The sequence below is a fragment of the Lutra lutra genome, chromosome 1, assembly GCF_902655055.1.
Source record: "Lutra lutra chromosome 1, mLutLut1.2, whole genome shotgun sequence".
NCBI lineage: Eukaryota > Metazoa > Chordata > Mammalia > Carnivora > Mustelidae > Lutra > Lutra lutra.
The window spans coordinates 84,528,139-84,543,434 of record NC_062278.1 but is presented as its reverse complement, the minus strand read 5'-3'; the positions used below and the strand labels follow the sequence as shown (position 1 = coordinate 84,543,434).

General features: G+C 34.5%; 1 protein-coding gene across 1 annotated transcript in view; it reads right to left on the bottom strand.

Annotated features, from left to right (window-relative positions):
* RSRC1 (arginine and serine rich coiled-coil 1) overlaps positions 1–15,296 on the bottom strand; it is a 434,436-nt gene that overhangs the window by 311,529 nt on the left and 107,611 nt on the right. The window contains exon 5 of the mRNA XM_047727597.1: positions 13,354–13,527. Within this exon, the coding sequence (XP_047583553.1) occupies positions 13,354–13,527 (174 nt within the window). The remainder of the gene's footprint in view (positions 1–13,353; positions 13,528–15,296) is intronic.

Sequence of the window (15,296 nt, the reverse complement as noted above, 5' to 3'; positions counted from 1 at the left end):
TAAGCGTCTGCTTAACTTAAATCATCAGGTGATGATTTCAGGGTCCTGGGATCAAGACCCACATTGGGCTCCCTGCTCAGGGGGAGTCTGCTTCTCCCTCTCTCTTTCAGCTCCCCCGCTCTGCTCGCGCTCTCTAATAAATATATAAAATCTTAAAAAAAAATATGATGAGACACCACTATACACCTATATGAAAGGCTAAAGTAAATAATATTTAAAATGCTGAGTGCTGATAAGATTGTGGAGCAACTGAAACTCTTACACACTGCTGGTAAGAATGCACAATAGTACAACCACTGGAATAAGTTTAGCAGTTTCACAGAAAGATTAATGTACACTTATCATATTTTATAGAAGTCGTTCACCTAGCTGTTTACTGAGAGAAATGAAAACCTATGTTCCCAGGAAATCCTGTACACAAATGTTTATAGAAGCTCTATTCATAACCACCAAATTTCCTTCAACAAGTGAAAAGAATAAATGCTGACACAATGGAATACTACTCTGCAATAAAAACAAATGAAACTGTTGAGCTTACTACAACTTGAACAAATCTCAAATGCATTATGCTAAGGGAAGGGAGCCATTCTCAGAGGTACATGGTATATGATTCATTCATATAACGTTTGCAAAAAAAGTAAACCTTTAAACAGTGGTTACCCAGTGCTAGCAATGGGCAAATAGTATAAATTCAAACAGATAACACAAGGGCTTTTTGAAGGGTGATGTAACTGTTCTTCATCTTGACTGTGGTGGTAGTAACATGAACCTATCCACATGTTAAAATTAACACACTGTCCACCAAAAAAAGTCAATTCTTACTATATCCAACTTTAAAAATAAAATTAAATATAACCAAGATAATTAGAAAATCCCTATATGTTTGGAAACTCAGAAAATACTGTTAAATAGCACTTAAGTCAAAAGAGATGTTGCAATGGAAATTAGAAATTCAGAAGTAAATGATAATGAAATATGGGATGTACTCTAAAGCTATGATTGGAGGAAAATTCATAACCTTAGATGAATATTTTAGAAAAGGAGAAAAATTCAAAACAAATGAATGGCTGAAAACAAGTATCACATTAAGCTTAAAGAAATAAAAATCTAAAAAATTAAGAATTAAAAAACAATAAGAATTAATGGAAAACAATAATAAGAATTATGGACAAAATAACACTAAAATTACACAAAGTCTTTTATGGCATAAAAATAAAAATATAATCTCTAACTCTTCAACTCATAAATGGATAATTTGTGATAAATCCATAAAATGGAATACTACTTAGCATTATAAAGGAATAAACTGATACATGACCAGCCTAAATGTATCCCAAAAACATTGTGATAAGAGAAGTCAGAAACAAAAGGCTACATACTGTATTATTCTATTTACATAATATTAAGAAAAGGTGAAACTTTTCAATTTGACAAAGGGTGGGAGTGGAGGAAGGAGACTGCACACAGAACACAGGGAAACCTTTTAGGGAGACAGAAATACTCTGTATCTTGATTGTGATATATAACTGTCATGTGACTGTCGAAACTCATAGAACTACATACCTAAGAAGTGAATTTTACGGATGTAAATTATATCTGAAATTTCTACTTAAAGAAAAACCTAATATTGAAAAAAGACATTTGAAAATTCAAAAAATAGTATCAATGGTAAATATTTTAAGCAGATACCACTTTTTAACTCAGAAATACACATCTTGTGATACAATATCAGTGTGATTTCTTGGGCTTAGGTTAAGCCATGACAACTTTTCAAATTAACTTTGCAGCTGCAAATTTACTGGACCTAACACTACTGATGGATGGATAACATATAAAGATCTTCATTTAAAGAGTAAATAATCAAATAGTTACTTATCAGTTTGAGTGATTGTATATGCGTCTATATACAAAAGCACTACTCTTATTTGTCTAGATAGCTTTGAAAGTTATAAACATTTTCCTTCTACTTTTATCTTTCATTCTTGTGGTTGAGTGGGTTTAATTTCTAAGTAGTCACAATATAAGTTTTAACTCTGGCTTATTCCAAAGACATTACTTTTCAAAATTTGGTATTTACCAGTTTCTTTTTCTAATGTGGAATGGCATCCTTTATCTTTCTCAAGAAAAAGAAGCTAAGACTGCAACATTACAACTAAACTGATTTTGTGATCAACTTCCAGGTGGCCTGTCATAGGCTGGTATATCCACAGAGGCCAAAGGCTGCCATTTCAAAACCTGCTCTAAGAGTTCAAAAAGAATTGAAACAGCAGCAGTCATTGTTATATTTCCCAAACTGCACTTGCTGTGTTAGTGATCATCACATATGTAATAGCATTTAGAAAGTGCTTTGTGTTTATACCCACAAGGTCCAATCTTTGAGATTGATTCCAATCTTCCTATAGTTATATATGCAATCTCAAAAACTAGGGACAATATCCTTAGCACTAAATGAAAAGCGTTAACCCCAATGACACCGTCTGGAGTTTTTATTTCAGAATATACTTTCAATTCTTGAAATCTAAGCTATGTTAACAATACGTAGATGAATGGAATGTATTACAACTTACTGTGCTTTAGTGGAAAAGGGCACTCCATAACTACATCATCTGAAAAGACATAGGCTATTCCTATCATCTGGCTATACACACTCCATTTACCAGGGTATTAAGAACAGTTAAGCTAGCCTTGCAAAAACTGTCCTATAATATCACATTAGGATACAAAAATAGATCCTCATACGGGTATCTATCCCAATCTTTGCTGTTTAATCAAAGGAGGTTAAATTTCTGCTTTTCTACTCGTGCTGACCAAGATTTATCTAATATGTCAAACATACATTGTGGTTTATACCAAACTATTTTGGAGATGTCACTCCAATGCTCCCTAGACTGGGAAGAAAGCCTATGAGAAATGAATAAAATAGATTTTTTAAAAAATATATTGAACAGATTGTTTCTATTTGGAATAGCATCATTCATATCTGGGACACTCAAGGTGCTTTACAATGAGGTATAAATTAGAACTATAATGAGTACTTATAATCAACAGCTTAGCTTTTAGGGGAACTGCTTGTTTATTTAGGAAGAAAAGACTTGGCTGACACTCCAAGTTTATTCCCTCTACATTTCTCTAATAATAGTACAGGTTTTTTAGCCTACAAAGCCATACATAACCTAACTGAAGGCAAACACCAAGGCCTTCAGTAAAGGATCTCTGTGGAATTGTATACTTCAGTCTAGTCATTTGCCCTGTAACCATGTACCAAATCAACAGAGTAGGTGATACCAATTAGGATCCTGAAATAAATTAGATCAGGCATGAAGAGTCATCAATGATGACTGGAATTTTAATCAGTATTTAAAATATAAATTCTAGATGTGACATTCAATTTTTTAAGCAACTGATGCTAAATGATATTCACTGTAACATAACTGGTAACATTTAAAGTACAGAAAAAGATAATGAAAATTGTGTAGACTTGGATAAAAAAAATGTAGTCTGTAGACTCTGATGGAGGTGATGTATAGATGTGTGGGTACACATGCACACTTAAATAGGCATGGAGTGGTTGCTTATTTTTCTAATACCAAAAATGCAATTTTTGTCATTTTCAAATGCTTTAAAAGCTAGATTTTATTACCTAGAAACAGCTTCTAAAACCATCTCTACAAACATCTCAGTACTTACTATGGTCCAGTGTTGAATAAGACAGATAAGGTATATACAATCTGGCAATTAAAAAATTTTGAAATTATGAAATTACAAAGCTCTCTATTCAGATTGGTATAAATATTATGAGAGCTAACTACAGGGTTATTTCGTATACTCATGAGGGGCAAAGACTATCTCATGGAGGAGGTGATGTCTAAAGTGAGCCTCAAAAGATGAATGGAATTAGCAGGAGATGTGGAGGAAAACAAAAAGAGTATTTCAGGCTGAGAGCAGCCTTTCAAAAGACTCAAAAGTTAGAAAAAAGAATAATAGTTGAGAAACTGGTAATCATAAGTATCGATTAAATTTGTGTTGTTAATAAGAAAATACCATTTATTGAGATCCTACCCTATAGTATTAGCTTTCTTACACATACTGCTTCTAATATTTACAGCTTTTCAATTATCATTATCTCCATTTTACAGAACATATTTAAGATTCAAAGAAAATAACTTGCCCCGTCAAGAAAAAATTTAAATGATTTGAGATGGTCAAAAATTACTAGGTATCTTGTCTAGGATGTCTTTCCAGTTATCTCTACCGTTCTGCCTTTCTTTGCCTATTTTTAAATTTCAGAAATTATAGATAATTGATAGCAATGCAAACGGTTATTTTCCATAGATATGCAAATGGATTTTGTCCAGTGGAGTTGTCACTGATTTCCATCCTGCATGTGGAAAAGTCATTTTTGACTCTATTAAACAATTTTGTGTCCCATAAATTCATGTTTGCTCTTTGAATTCTCCTTGGAGCTATTGTAGTAACATCTTCATGGTACCCTCATTAATTAATGAGTTAAATAAAACCTTTGGCATATGTTCATGAGTATTTTTATGACTCATGACTTTATCTTTTTAAAAAATTATCCTTTAATGGCTCCAAAGCACAGTGAGTCAGGATTTGAAAGTTTGTGTGGATTCTGTTACGGTTTCAAAGATAAAGTTCCTTCCATTATATACAACTCACTATTCTCTCCTCTTATTCTTGAATATTAATGCTAACACAATTTTTTGTAATACCTCTTTTAAGGGTCTCACCAAATTTTTTATAGTCAATGTGATGAAACGTACTAATAAATCCAGCATGAGGCTACTTCACTCTCACTAACTTCATGTAACTGTAATTCCTGAGCCTCCTGTGGAATGAAAAACGAAAATAAAAATACCTTCTCTCATTCCAAGGCTTTTCACAGCCAGGCAACCACAAAAAGAAAGAACGAACCTACAATTCATGCCATTTAATGCTCTATCAGGCATAATTCAAGTCAAATCCCACTGGAGAAACTCTGGGATAATTAAAATGTACTGATATAATGAATAAGAGAAAGGTGGTGACCTAGGGGAGAACTTCTAAAACCCTTGCCTCCTGCTTTTGCTGATTATTCTTTTTGTTATGTTAGACTCCCTTTCTTGACCTCGTCTTTTTGAAAAAAATTATAGATTGTTTCTGTTGAACAAAACTAATACCTAGTGGCAAACCTACACAATGGAAATTGGGTGGTAAATTTTACTGCAATAAAAAATACCCAACAACATAAAGGGTCACTGTTATGGTATTCATTCAATTCACAAGGAAATTGTAAGAAACTTAATTTAAAAAGAAAGAAAAATCTAGTGCACACATTTATATAAAAATGTATTTGTTTACCTGCTTAACAAAATTGACAGTAGGAAGCTTCCTTTGCATGTTACAATGACATGTGTTAAAGGTATATGCTTCTGTCGAGCCAAACATTTACCCTTCGCTACTGGTGAAAGGCAACAAGATCTCTTTACAAAGCCTCGTCTTTTTCAATAAATTTTGCATGAAAACATGTTATACTGGCACAAAGTTGCCTGCTGTCACATTCGAAGTGTGATAAATGTTTAATGAAAACAACACCACACAGCTTGGTGTCAGACAACAGCTATCACACAGCCCTGCTTTGATCCAAACAGACACTTAAAAGGAGTTCTAAGCACAGGCTGCACCACAGAACTCTATAACCTATATGCAAATAGAGGTAAATTAGCATAAATGACTTCCTGCTGCATAAAGAAATAAAAGGTAAGGAAAAATATGACAGCCTCTAAGAGTATGTAACTGCTGTCAAAACTCAGAGTCCAGCATTCCCAAATCACTTCAACATCTTTTGCCAAGCTCTAGGTAGGAAAAATCTCATCAATAGAATCTTAGTGGATGAAACTCTAAAACTGAAGACTCTGGAACATTGCCAGGTCAAAGCCATAACCAAGATACATCTATAAAGTAGATTACTATATGGTACTGTATTTCTTATACACGCTGCTTGTAATACTTCTAGCTTTTTTTTTAAGTATTGTTATCCCCATTTTACAGAAGAATAAATTAAGGCTCAAAGCGAGTAACTTGTTCTATAAAGGAAAAAACTGTAAATGATTGAAAATGAGCAAAATTATAATTTCTGCCAGTTATTTTAACTTTCTCAGAATCTAAATACCTTAGCACACTTAAATGTGTGTGTGTGTATTTCAGAATACTACATGTTCAAAGGCAGTAATTCCTATGAACAAAAAGTATATGCTGTTTCTGTTGATAAGCTTTCAGTACTTTTAATCTATAAAGACATACCTGAAATAGTTTTGATACAAGTAACATAACTTCTAATTACACTCCATAGTAAACTTTTAATGAAAGATTTTATAAATAGGTAACATACAGGCCATGAAGCCCAATTTCACTGCTGTCCCAGTCGCTACAAATATATTTTCAGAAAGATTTAAAGACAACTGATGTAGTGGGAGTCATACTTCAATATAAGAAATTCTGTTTAAACATATTCCCCTTCCATTACCCACCAAAAAGAACTGCTTCAGTTGGCCAGATACGAATTTCTATGTCCGCTGGGAAATACTTAACTCTTGCTAAAAGCACAAAGGTTTAAAAAGTTATATAAAGGAGAAAAGTATAAACTCAAGTGTTCGAGCAAAATATTCCAGAAATCTTGATTGGCACGTATCTGAAAACAACATCCATCTACTGAAAAAATAAGGAGATGATAACTGAAAACTTTTCATAGTACCACATCTAAAGGAGAACAAGTTCAGGAATACTAAAGTAGATTTTTGATGAATCCCAAAGTTACTCAAATTAAGAAAGTATTTTACTAGGCAATAACCACTTTAAGCCAAATTCTCCTGGCTGGTGATTTAAATCCTGATGGAAAAGAGATTTAAACAAATCCATCCAAAGTCTACTTTTAAGGATGGTACTATGATTTAAAATAAACAGTAGAATGTCACTGGTGGTACTGATGTATTTATTCACAACCAATCTCTCTCTCTTTTTTTTTTTTTTAAGATTTATTTATTTGTGAGAGAGAGAGAGGGGGGACGAGCAGGGTGAGGGGCAGAGGGAGAAGCAGATTCCCCACTGAGCCGGGAGCCCCATGCAGGGCTCAATCCCAGGACCCAGGGATCATCACCCGAGCCGAAGGCAGACGTTTAAACGACTGAGACACCAAGGTGTCCCCCCAGAACCAATTTTTCAAAGAAATCTATAAAAGATGTTTTGTTTTTAATACAATTTTTTAAAAGATTTTATTTATTTATTTGACACACAGTGAGAGAAATCACAAGTAGGCAGAGAGGCAGGCAGAGAGAAAGGGGGAAGCAGGCTCTCCGCTGAGCAGAGAGCCTGATGCAGGACTAGATCCTAGGACCCTAACAGGTAGATGCTTAACCCACTGAGCCACCCAGGCACCCAATACATTTTTTTTATGATTTTATTTATTTGACAGAGATCACAAGTAGGCAGAGAGGCTGGCAGAAAGAGTGGGGGAGGCAGGCTCCCTGCTGAGCAGAGAGCCTGTTGTGAGGCTCCATCCCAGGACCCTGGGATCATGACTTAAGCCGAAGGCAGAGGCTTTAAACCACTGAGCCACCCAGGTACCCTATAAAAGATGTTTTATAATAGCCAAATATACTTGATGGAGTTTGATCAAATGTTGTTTGCTCAAGAAGACATAATATGAATACACTGAAGATTAAGGAGATGGGTATAATGTTCACAATCATCAAACCAACCTGTAATTATGAGATGTCATGACAAGTTTCATATTTCTGATTTTTGACTCTCATTATCAGTATGCTTAACAAAATAATGTTGTGTCCAACTTCAACATAATAACTGCTATTAGTAAAATGTGTTGTCATATTTTAAAATATATTTCCATAAAATAAATACAAATATCTAATGATATGATAAATGTTTTAAATTTTAAAAATTTGGGGGGGGCGCCTGGGTGGCTTAGTGGGTTAGGCCACTGCCTTAGCTTAGGTCATGATCTCAGGGTCCTGGGATCGGGCCCCGCATCGGGCTCTCTGCTCAGTGGGGAGCCTGCTTCTCCCTCTCTCTCTGCCTGCCTCTCTGCCTACTTGTGATCTTTGTCTGTCAACTGAATAAATAAAATCTTAAAAAAAAAATTTTTAAAAATTTGGGGGGGGCGTGAAGCTAATAAAAACAAGAAAAATCTGTTTCAATGTCTAAAAGTAAAATAGTTTGGGGCGCCTGGGTGGCTCAGCGGGTTAAGCCGCTGCCTTCGGCTCAGGTCATGATCTCAGAGTCCTGGGATCGAGCCCCGCATCGGGCTCTCTGCTCAGCAGGGAGCCTGCTTCCTCCTCTCTCTCTGCCTGCCTCTCTGCCTGTTTGTGATCTCTCTCTGTCAAATAAATAAATAAAATCTTAAAAAAAAAAAAAAGTAAAATAGTTCTGAAAAAACAAATTTTATAAATGTAAGATATTAAAAATTAACATCATTAAACCATCTTCAAAAAAATCTAAGACAAGGCTCAGTTGGTGTCTTTCTTATATTAATACTTCATATAGTGTTATAAGGAGATACCTTTTACTCCCTACAAACTCCTGATACCCTCCCAGCTTTTATTAGGCCTTCCTTATTCAGCAGTTTAATAAAATGAAAAGATCAATTTATAACACTATAAGACATAATCATTCAAGTGTTCCAGGAATTCCAAGAACTATATTTAATTAGCTGATGTATTTATAACATTTTTCAGAATTATCTAATTTGGTATAGGTGCTGCCGAAGCGAGCACAGAATTATCTAATTTGGTATCTTTTTCCCTCAAAAGTTTAATAAAAAAAACTCTTCCTCTTTATTAGGCTCATTGAATTCTTGCACATTCCTTTCTCTCCCACTTTCATTTTTCCCAATTTGTAAAATAGTCCTTTACCATTAATGTTCTTACTCTTCTTACTTTGTACTTTATAAAGTATGCTTTATATTCTATCAATTTTCATATAATATTGATACTTTCAAACTAGATTAAAAAAACATTGTTATACATAAAGAAGCAGAAGTACATGAGTTGTTATCTTCTTTTAGGCGGGGAAGCAGCTAGGTTATTTAGCATAACATAAGCTAAAATATTTGTTCTTGGGTTGCTCAACCACCATTAACTAATATATAAGTCCTAATTATATAGTTTGTGATTTTTTTTCCCTTTCTCTCCACCCACTTTTCTCCGGCGAGGGAATGAAATCATTTGGGAAGAGACAGCTAAGAAAATGACCATGAGATAAATTTAAGTAAGGGCTAGAAATTTTGTGGTTTTTATCAAACTTAATTCTAAATAAACATATGAAATGCTGTTGTAGGAAAATATGTAAGAAAGAGGGAGAAAAGAAAGAACCAATCTTCTATCAATGACAGACTTCTGGCCTGATCGAAGGAAAATAAGGCACAGAAATTCAGTTCTCTTTAGGTATTTTCTAAGGAAGTTTAAGCAACAGCATATCACTTGATCTCAAACATTATATCTCATCATCAATGATTATGGATTACTATAGGAATGAGGATAACGTACTGTTAAGAGTCAAGATGCTATTGTCAGGAAACATGAATTAGAAACCTAACACTAGGGGCGCCTGGGTGGCTCAGTGGGTTAAGCCGCTGCCTTTGGTTCAGGTCATGATCTCAGGGTCCTGGGATCGAGTCCCGCATTGGGCTCTCTGCTCAGCAGGGAGCCTGCTTCCCTTCCTCTCTCTCTGCCTGCCTCTCTGCCTACTTGTGATCTCTGTCTGTCAAAGAAATAAATAAAATCTTTAAAAAAAAAAAAAAAGAAACCTAACACTACCATTTACTACTTCTATGGTTTACAAGTTTTCATCTATATGAAGGATAATAAAAGTTCCTATTTCATGAGACCATTACGATAACTAAATAAGATAATGCATGTCAACTGCTTAGCAAAATTCCTGATACTTAGATTTAAAACATTGGACACTTACTATTATTATGTCCATGGTAAACAAAGCATTTTGCTCACACCTCATTATCATTATCCTACTTGCAAGTTCATCTGCTTCTAGTGCACTGCCTTTAGAATTAACTCCAAACTTAACTTAAAAGGTACTTCAATACACATTTCTCACCATTATTCCTCTTCAACTCTAAACCAAGCCTCATTAGACTTTAGTTCCTCAAATATGCCACACCCCCCTGCTTGCCTCTAAGTCTTTCCACATGAAGTTTATTTTGCATATAACATTCTTTCTCATCTCTTCCTTCAATTTATAAAGACCACTTCTGGGAGACCTTCCTTGACATGTTGACTAGTCTGGACCAAACAACTTAATGTCCATGGAGATATCTTGCAACCACAATGTGTCAAGACTGAGGATGAAAGCCAAGATGCTAGGACTGGCCTTCTGGAAGGGTAAAAAGCACTCCGATCTGCTTAACTCTGAATTCTTTGTTCTATTAGCAATAAACATGTTCATGGGGGCACCTGGGTGGTACATTCAGTTAAGCCTCCAACTCCTAGTTTTGGCTCAGGCTATGATTGCAGGGTCATGAGATCAAGCCCTGCATTGGGCTCCGTGCCGAGTGGAGTTTCTCTCTCCCTTGTGCCTTCCTCCCTGCTCTCTCTCCATATAAATAATAAATACCCGCCCCCCCAAAAAAATGTGCTCAAGATTTAAGCCAGAAGCTGCCAAACTACAACCTGTGGGCCAAATCTGCCACTTGCTCATTTTCGTAAATAAAGTTTTATTGTGATACAGCCATATCACTCCTTTAAAATTATCTATGGCTGCCTTGGTGTTCAATAGTTGCAGCAGAGACATATGGCCTAGCAAGCCTAAATTATTTGCTATCTAGCCCTTTACAAAGAAGTCTGCTATCTCTGGTTTAAGCTACTATTGCTTAGGTTTTGTTATTTAGGTCCAAAAGCATTCTAACTCATAGACTTGTTTCCATAGCTTCTTAGTGAAACATTCATCTGATTTCCCTGTAATTACTTACACATTTTCCCTTCTATCTATGCTTATTTTGCTATCATGAACTCTCCAAGTAGAACTGGCCTATTATTATGACCCTATTACCAACATAGTACTTCGCAAATAGAAGGCATTTAAATATTGTTGACTGAACAACTGAACAAATGAATGAATGAGTGTATCTGATCAATAACAATTGATATTCATTAACAACTAACATGTACATTAGATACTCTATATGATACAAGAGAGTATAAGATATATTCTCTGCCCAATGGCTTAAGAAATCAGGTCTATGAAATAAACACATAAGCTTCAAAAAAAAAAAAAGATCAATTATTTCTGAAGTAAAACAGGGTACATCTGTACATATATAAATACTATCATTAAGTCTGTATGCTGATTTATCTCTTGATTTTAGATCGTACCAAAGGTAAGAATCTGGATGTCCTCGGCACTAACCAGAAGGGAGAATATTCTGAAATAACACCATTCTATACTATGGTCCACTAAACCCATGGATATTACCTAATCAAGTTACTCAACAGCTTTTTGACAGTGGTTCCCAGAGCCCTTCAACTGACACCTCTTGTTTTGACCTTGATCATCCCCTTTGTTGAGATTTTAAAAATAATGATGAATACAACATTATTACCTTGTAAATCTGTCATCCAGGATTCAGTACCTCAAACATAATCACCACTGAGTTTAACCTGTAAAGCTGGCCCAAACTTTCAAGATTGATGTCACCATATGAGAATCTTTCCTGAAATAACCCATCCACCCTTTTTTTTTATCCATGGACTGATTTTTCTTACCTTTAAAATCTCCAAAATAATGCTTTATGTAGTATCAATTTTATACAACTGTGTAATTATTCTGCTGAGGTGAAAAGCAAAAATTTAATGGCTACCAGAAAGCACAGTCACTCTTCTCATAGCCAAGTAACATCTGAAGTGCAAATCAAAAGAAAAAGAAAAAAGGAACAAGGAGTAAGGTACTTCCTTGACTGATTAATTTATTCATCCTCTTGGTTCATATTTTCCAGTCTCAAAAAACTACTCTCTATCCTCTGTTCAAATCTATCATCCTCCTGACTTTCTCCCTCTCTCAAAAGATTTCTCTCATATCTTCTCTGATCTTAATTTCACTCTACCACTGTAGATAACTCAGCCTCCCTATCATTATGGCCAGATATCTGACCCCATTTCCTCTCCTCTAACATTCAACAATCCTTAAAACTAGAAAAAGACAGAACTCAGAATTTTGCAGGACCACAATTGCTCTGTGTGTGTTAAAAGTTGTGAGGTGATTAGGAAAAAGAAAGTCCTATAATAATACTATCCTCTTCCAAAATCTACCACAAATTTATCATTTCAAAGAATCTGCAAGGTTGATATAGTATCACTGAAACCTGGAAATAAAAAATAAACACACAGACAACTGTGAAAAAGAAAAGAATGAGAGTTGAGTTCCATATCCTTTAATAAATTTAATTCTTCAGAGAATCAAGAGCTCAAGGAACTACATTTAAGATCCTGACAAGCTCTTTGATTTAACACTGAAAACTGATACATTACAGAGAAACACTTTTGTACTGAAGGATTAAAGTGAGTATATATGGAGTGTTAGAAGACTCACAAAGGGGGATAAATTCTAAGATGTTCTACTTCATATAATAAAAGGGCCCAATGTCAGTTTTGGATAAAACAAACAAGAAGCCATAATTCAAACTACAAACCAAGATTTTGTTTCATTTTAACATTTTCTAATATAAGAAATAGTTATAAATGGATTTCAATCTCCAACTGGACAAAGTTGGACTGTTTCAATAATATCGATTCCAGAAAAAATAAATTCTGGGTCTCACACACACATATATTAACTCTAACAGACACACAAACACACCCTTAACACTGGTCAAGTCTCATTCTATATAGAAAGAGGCCTAACCAGTAGTAAATCACATGGCTCCTTACCTTTGTTTCACCTTTACCCTTTTCCCCTAACAGCTTTACAATAAATTAATAGATATTTTTAATCATGAACTAGTCTTTAAATTTTAAAATCATATTCATGATAAGGAAATTGATTGTGGAACTTTCCTAAAGAATTATGTAACTTTTCCTTTATTGACATACAAAGCTTTGATAGTGCCATTTATTTTGTGTTTCTAAAGTTTGTTATAGGTCTTCAATGAAAACAGGAATCAAGGAAGCACAGTAAAACTCTGAGATAACCATTTTGATTTATCCTTTCTTATTTATCTAATGTATTTTCCTCTTTTGCCAATCTAACAAAAATCTCAGAGAATGAAAATTCAGTTTGAATATTGCCATGGAATCACTGAGTCATTGCTACTTAAGATTTGTTTCAACTCACCCCCGTTTGATGTTGTGTAATTCCTTGTCCTTGCATTTATCCTTCTCCTTTTCTCTTTTCTCCTTTTCTCTGCCTTTACGTCGTTCTCTATCCCGAGATCGACTACGGGTTCTTCGGTGACTGGACCTTTCACTGCTTCGACTGTGAGACCGTGGACGAGGTCTTGACCTGGATCTATATTAAACAGATTTTAATACATTGATTTAGTGTATATTTTGTATTATGAAATGCAAATATTCTTAGAAATGATGTAAAAGGATTTAGTTTTTACTTATAGATTTGGTAACTTAATAATTGTGTGAAATACGCCATCTGTACAGGGCTCTTTATGAATAAATATGTTGTCAACTTTAGAGGAAATTAAGGTTTAGTCAAAAAATGTCTGCAAGTATAAGTCTTAAAGGTTCAAATCGAGTCTTGATTATTCAAGTCTCCTCAAATAATATAACAAATCTAAATGTACCTAAGTTAATTTCCAAAAATAGTTATCTTCCCTATCTCTGTAATCTCAGCTTCCATATCTATTCAACTTCTTTTCTTATATCTGCTACAATAAAATTATTCCTCTCCTCTACCCTTATCCAGCTAGTCTTTGTATTAAATGACAGTATGAAGTAGGATATACTATGGTTTTTTAAAAAGTAAATATTTCAAATCCTGCTTACAGTACTAGAAGGAAACCTCTACCAGACTGGTTATCTTACAGATAACTATAAGAAAGCAACTATCTAAAGGCACTACTGGAAACTTGACCAAAGGAAGGCAGATTCCTATAGGGGGCCAACACCTGGGAAAAGAACAGAGCAATAAGAAAGTTCCCCATTTTATGTCAGCCTCTTTTCTGAAGGTGAGGCTAAGTCTGGGCCATGCAGGGCAGCTAAAGCTCCAACAGAAAACTTCAGGATTTCTGTCCTAAAAAAAAAAACCAACCAAACCAAACCAAAACAAACAAACAACAACAACAAAACCAGAAGAAAGACTCAGAACAACCACTGCAAATGGAAAATGAAAGGGGAATCCAAAAAAAGAGTGAGAAGAGGAAGCCAAAAATTCTAGATGTAAACACTACTCAAATCCGGGGCTGAACTCTATATCACGCATAGGAGGGGAAAACTCCACAGACAGCTAAGGATAAAAGAACTGAAAACATCCAATGTCCCTGAAGAGACAGGATTTTTACAATTTTAATTCAACTAACTTAATTTTCTGCTAAAACAAATAAGTAAATAAACAAAATCAATATTCTTCAGAGGAATATAACAGAATGCAGCATATTAAAAAATGTGACATTCATCATGTCCAGGATAAAATCCAAAATTACTAGGTAATACAACAAAGCATGAAAAATGTGATCTAACTCAAGAGAAAAGACAGTCAATGGAGATTAACCCTGAGATAAGCCAAATCTTAAGAGTTAGCATAAGGATTTTTCAAAAGTATAACTATGCTTGTTATCTCAGCAGAAAAACTAGAAAATGAAAAGAATAGAAATTCTGTAACTAAAAATACAATAACTGAAATTTAAATTATCCTGAATGAGATTAAAGTCTATTAATCACTAATGAGATTAGTAACAACAGAGGAATTTGTATACTTGAAAATAAATCAATCAAGATTACCCAATCCAAAGAACTAAGAGGAAAAAAGACTGTCAATAATAAAAACAGATCTCCCAGGATCTCTGTGACAATATCCAAATGTCTAACATGTTTATTTAAACCCAGAAGCAGAGAACACAATAAGATAGAAAACAATTTTTTTTTGTAGGGGCCAAAATTTCCCCCAATTTAGTGACAGACAGATTTTCAGATCCTGGAAGTTTAGTGAATGCCAAGATAAATAAGGAGAACCATGACTATTGATGAAATTGATGAATGCCAAGATAAATAAGGAGAACCATGACTATTGATGAAATTGATAAAAACTAAAAGTAAAGAGAAATC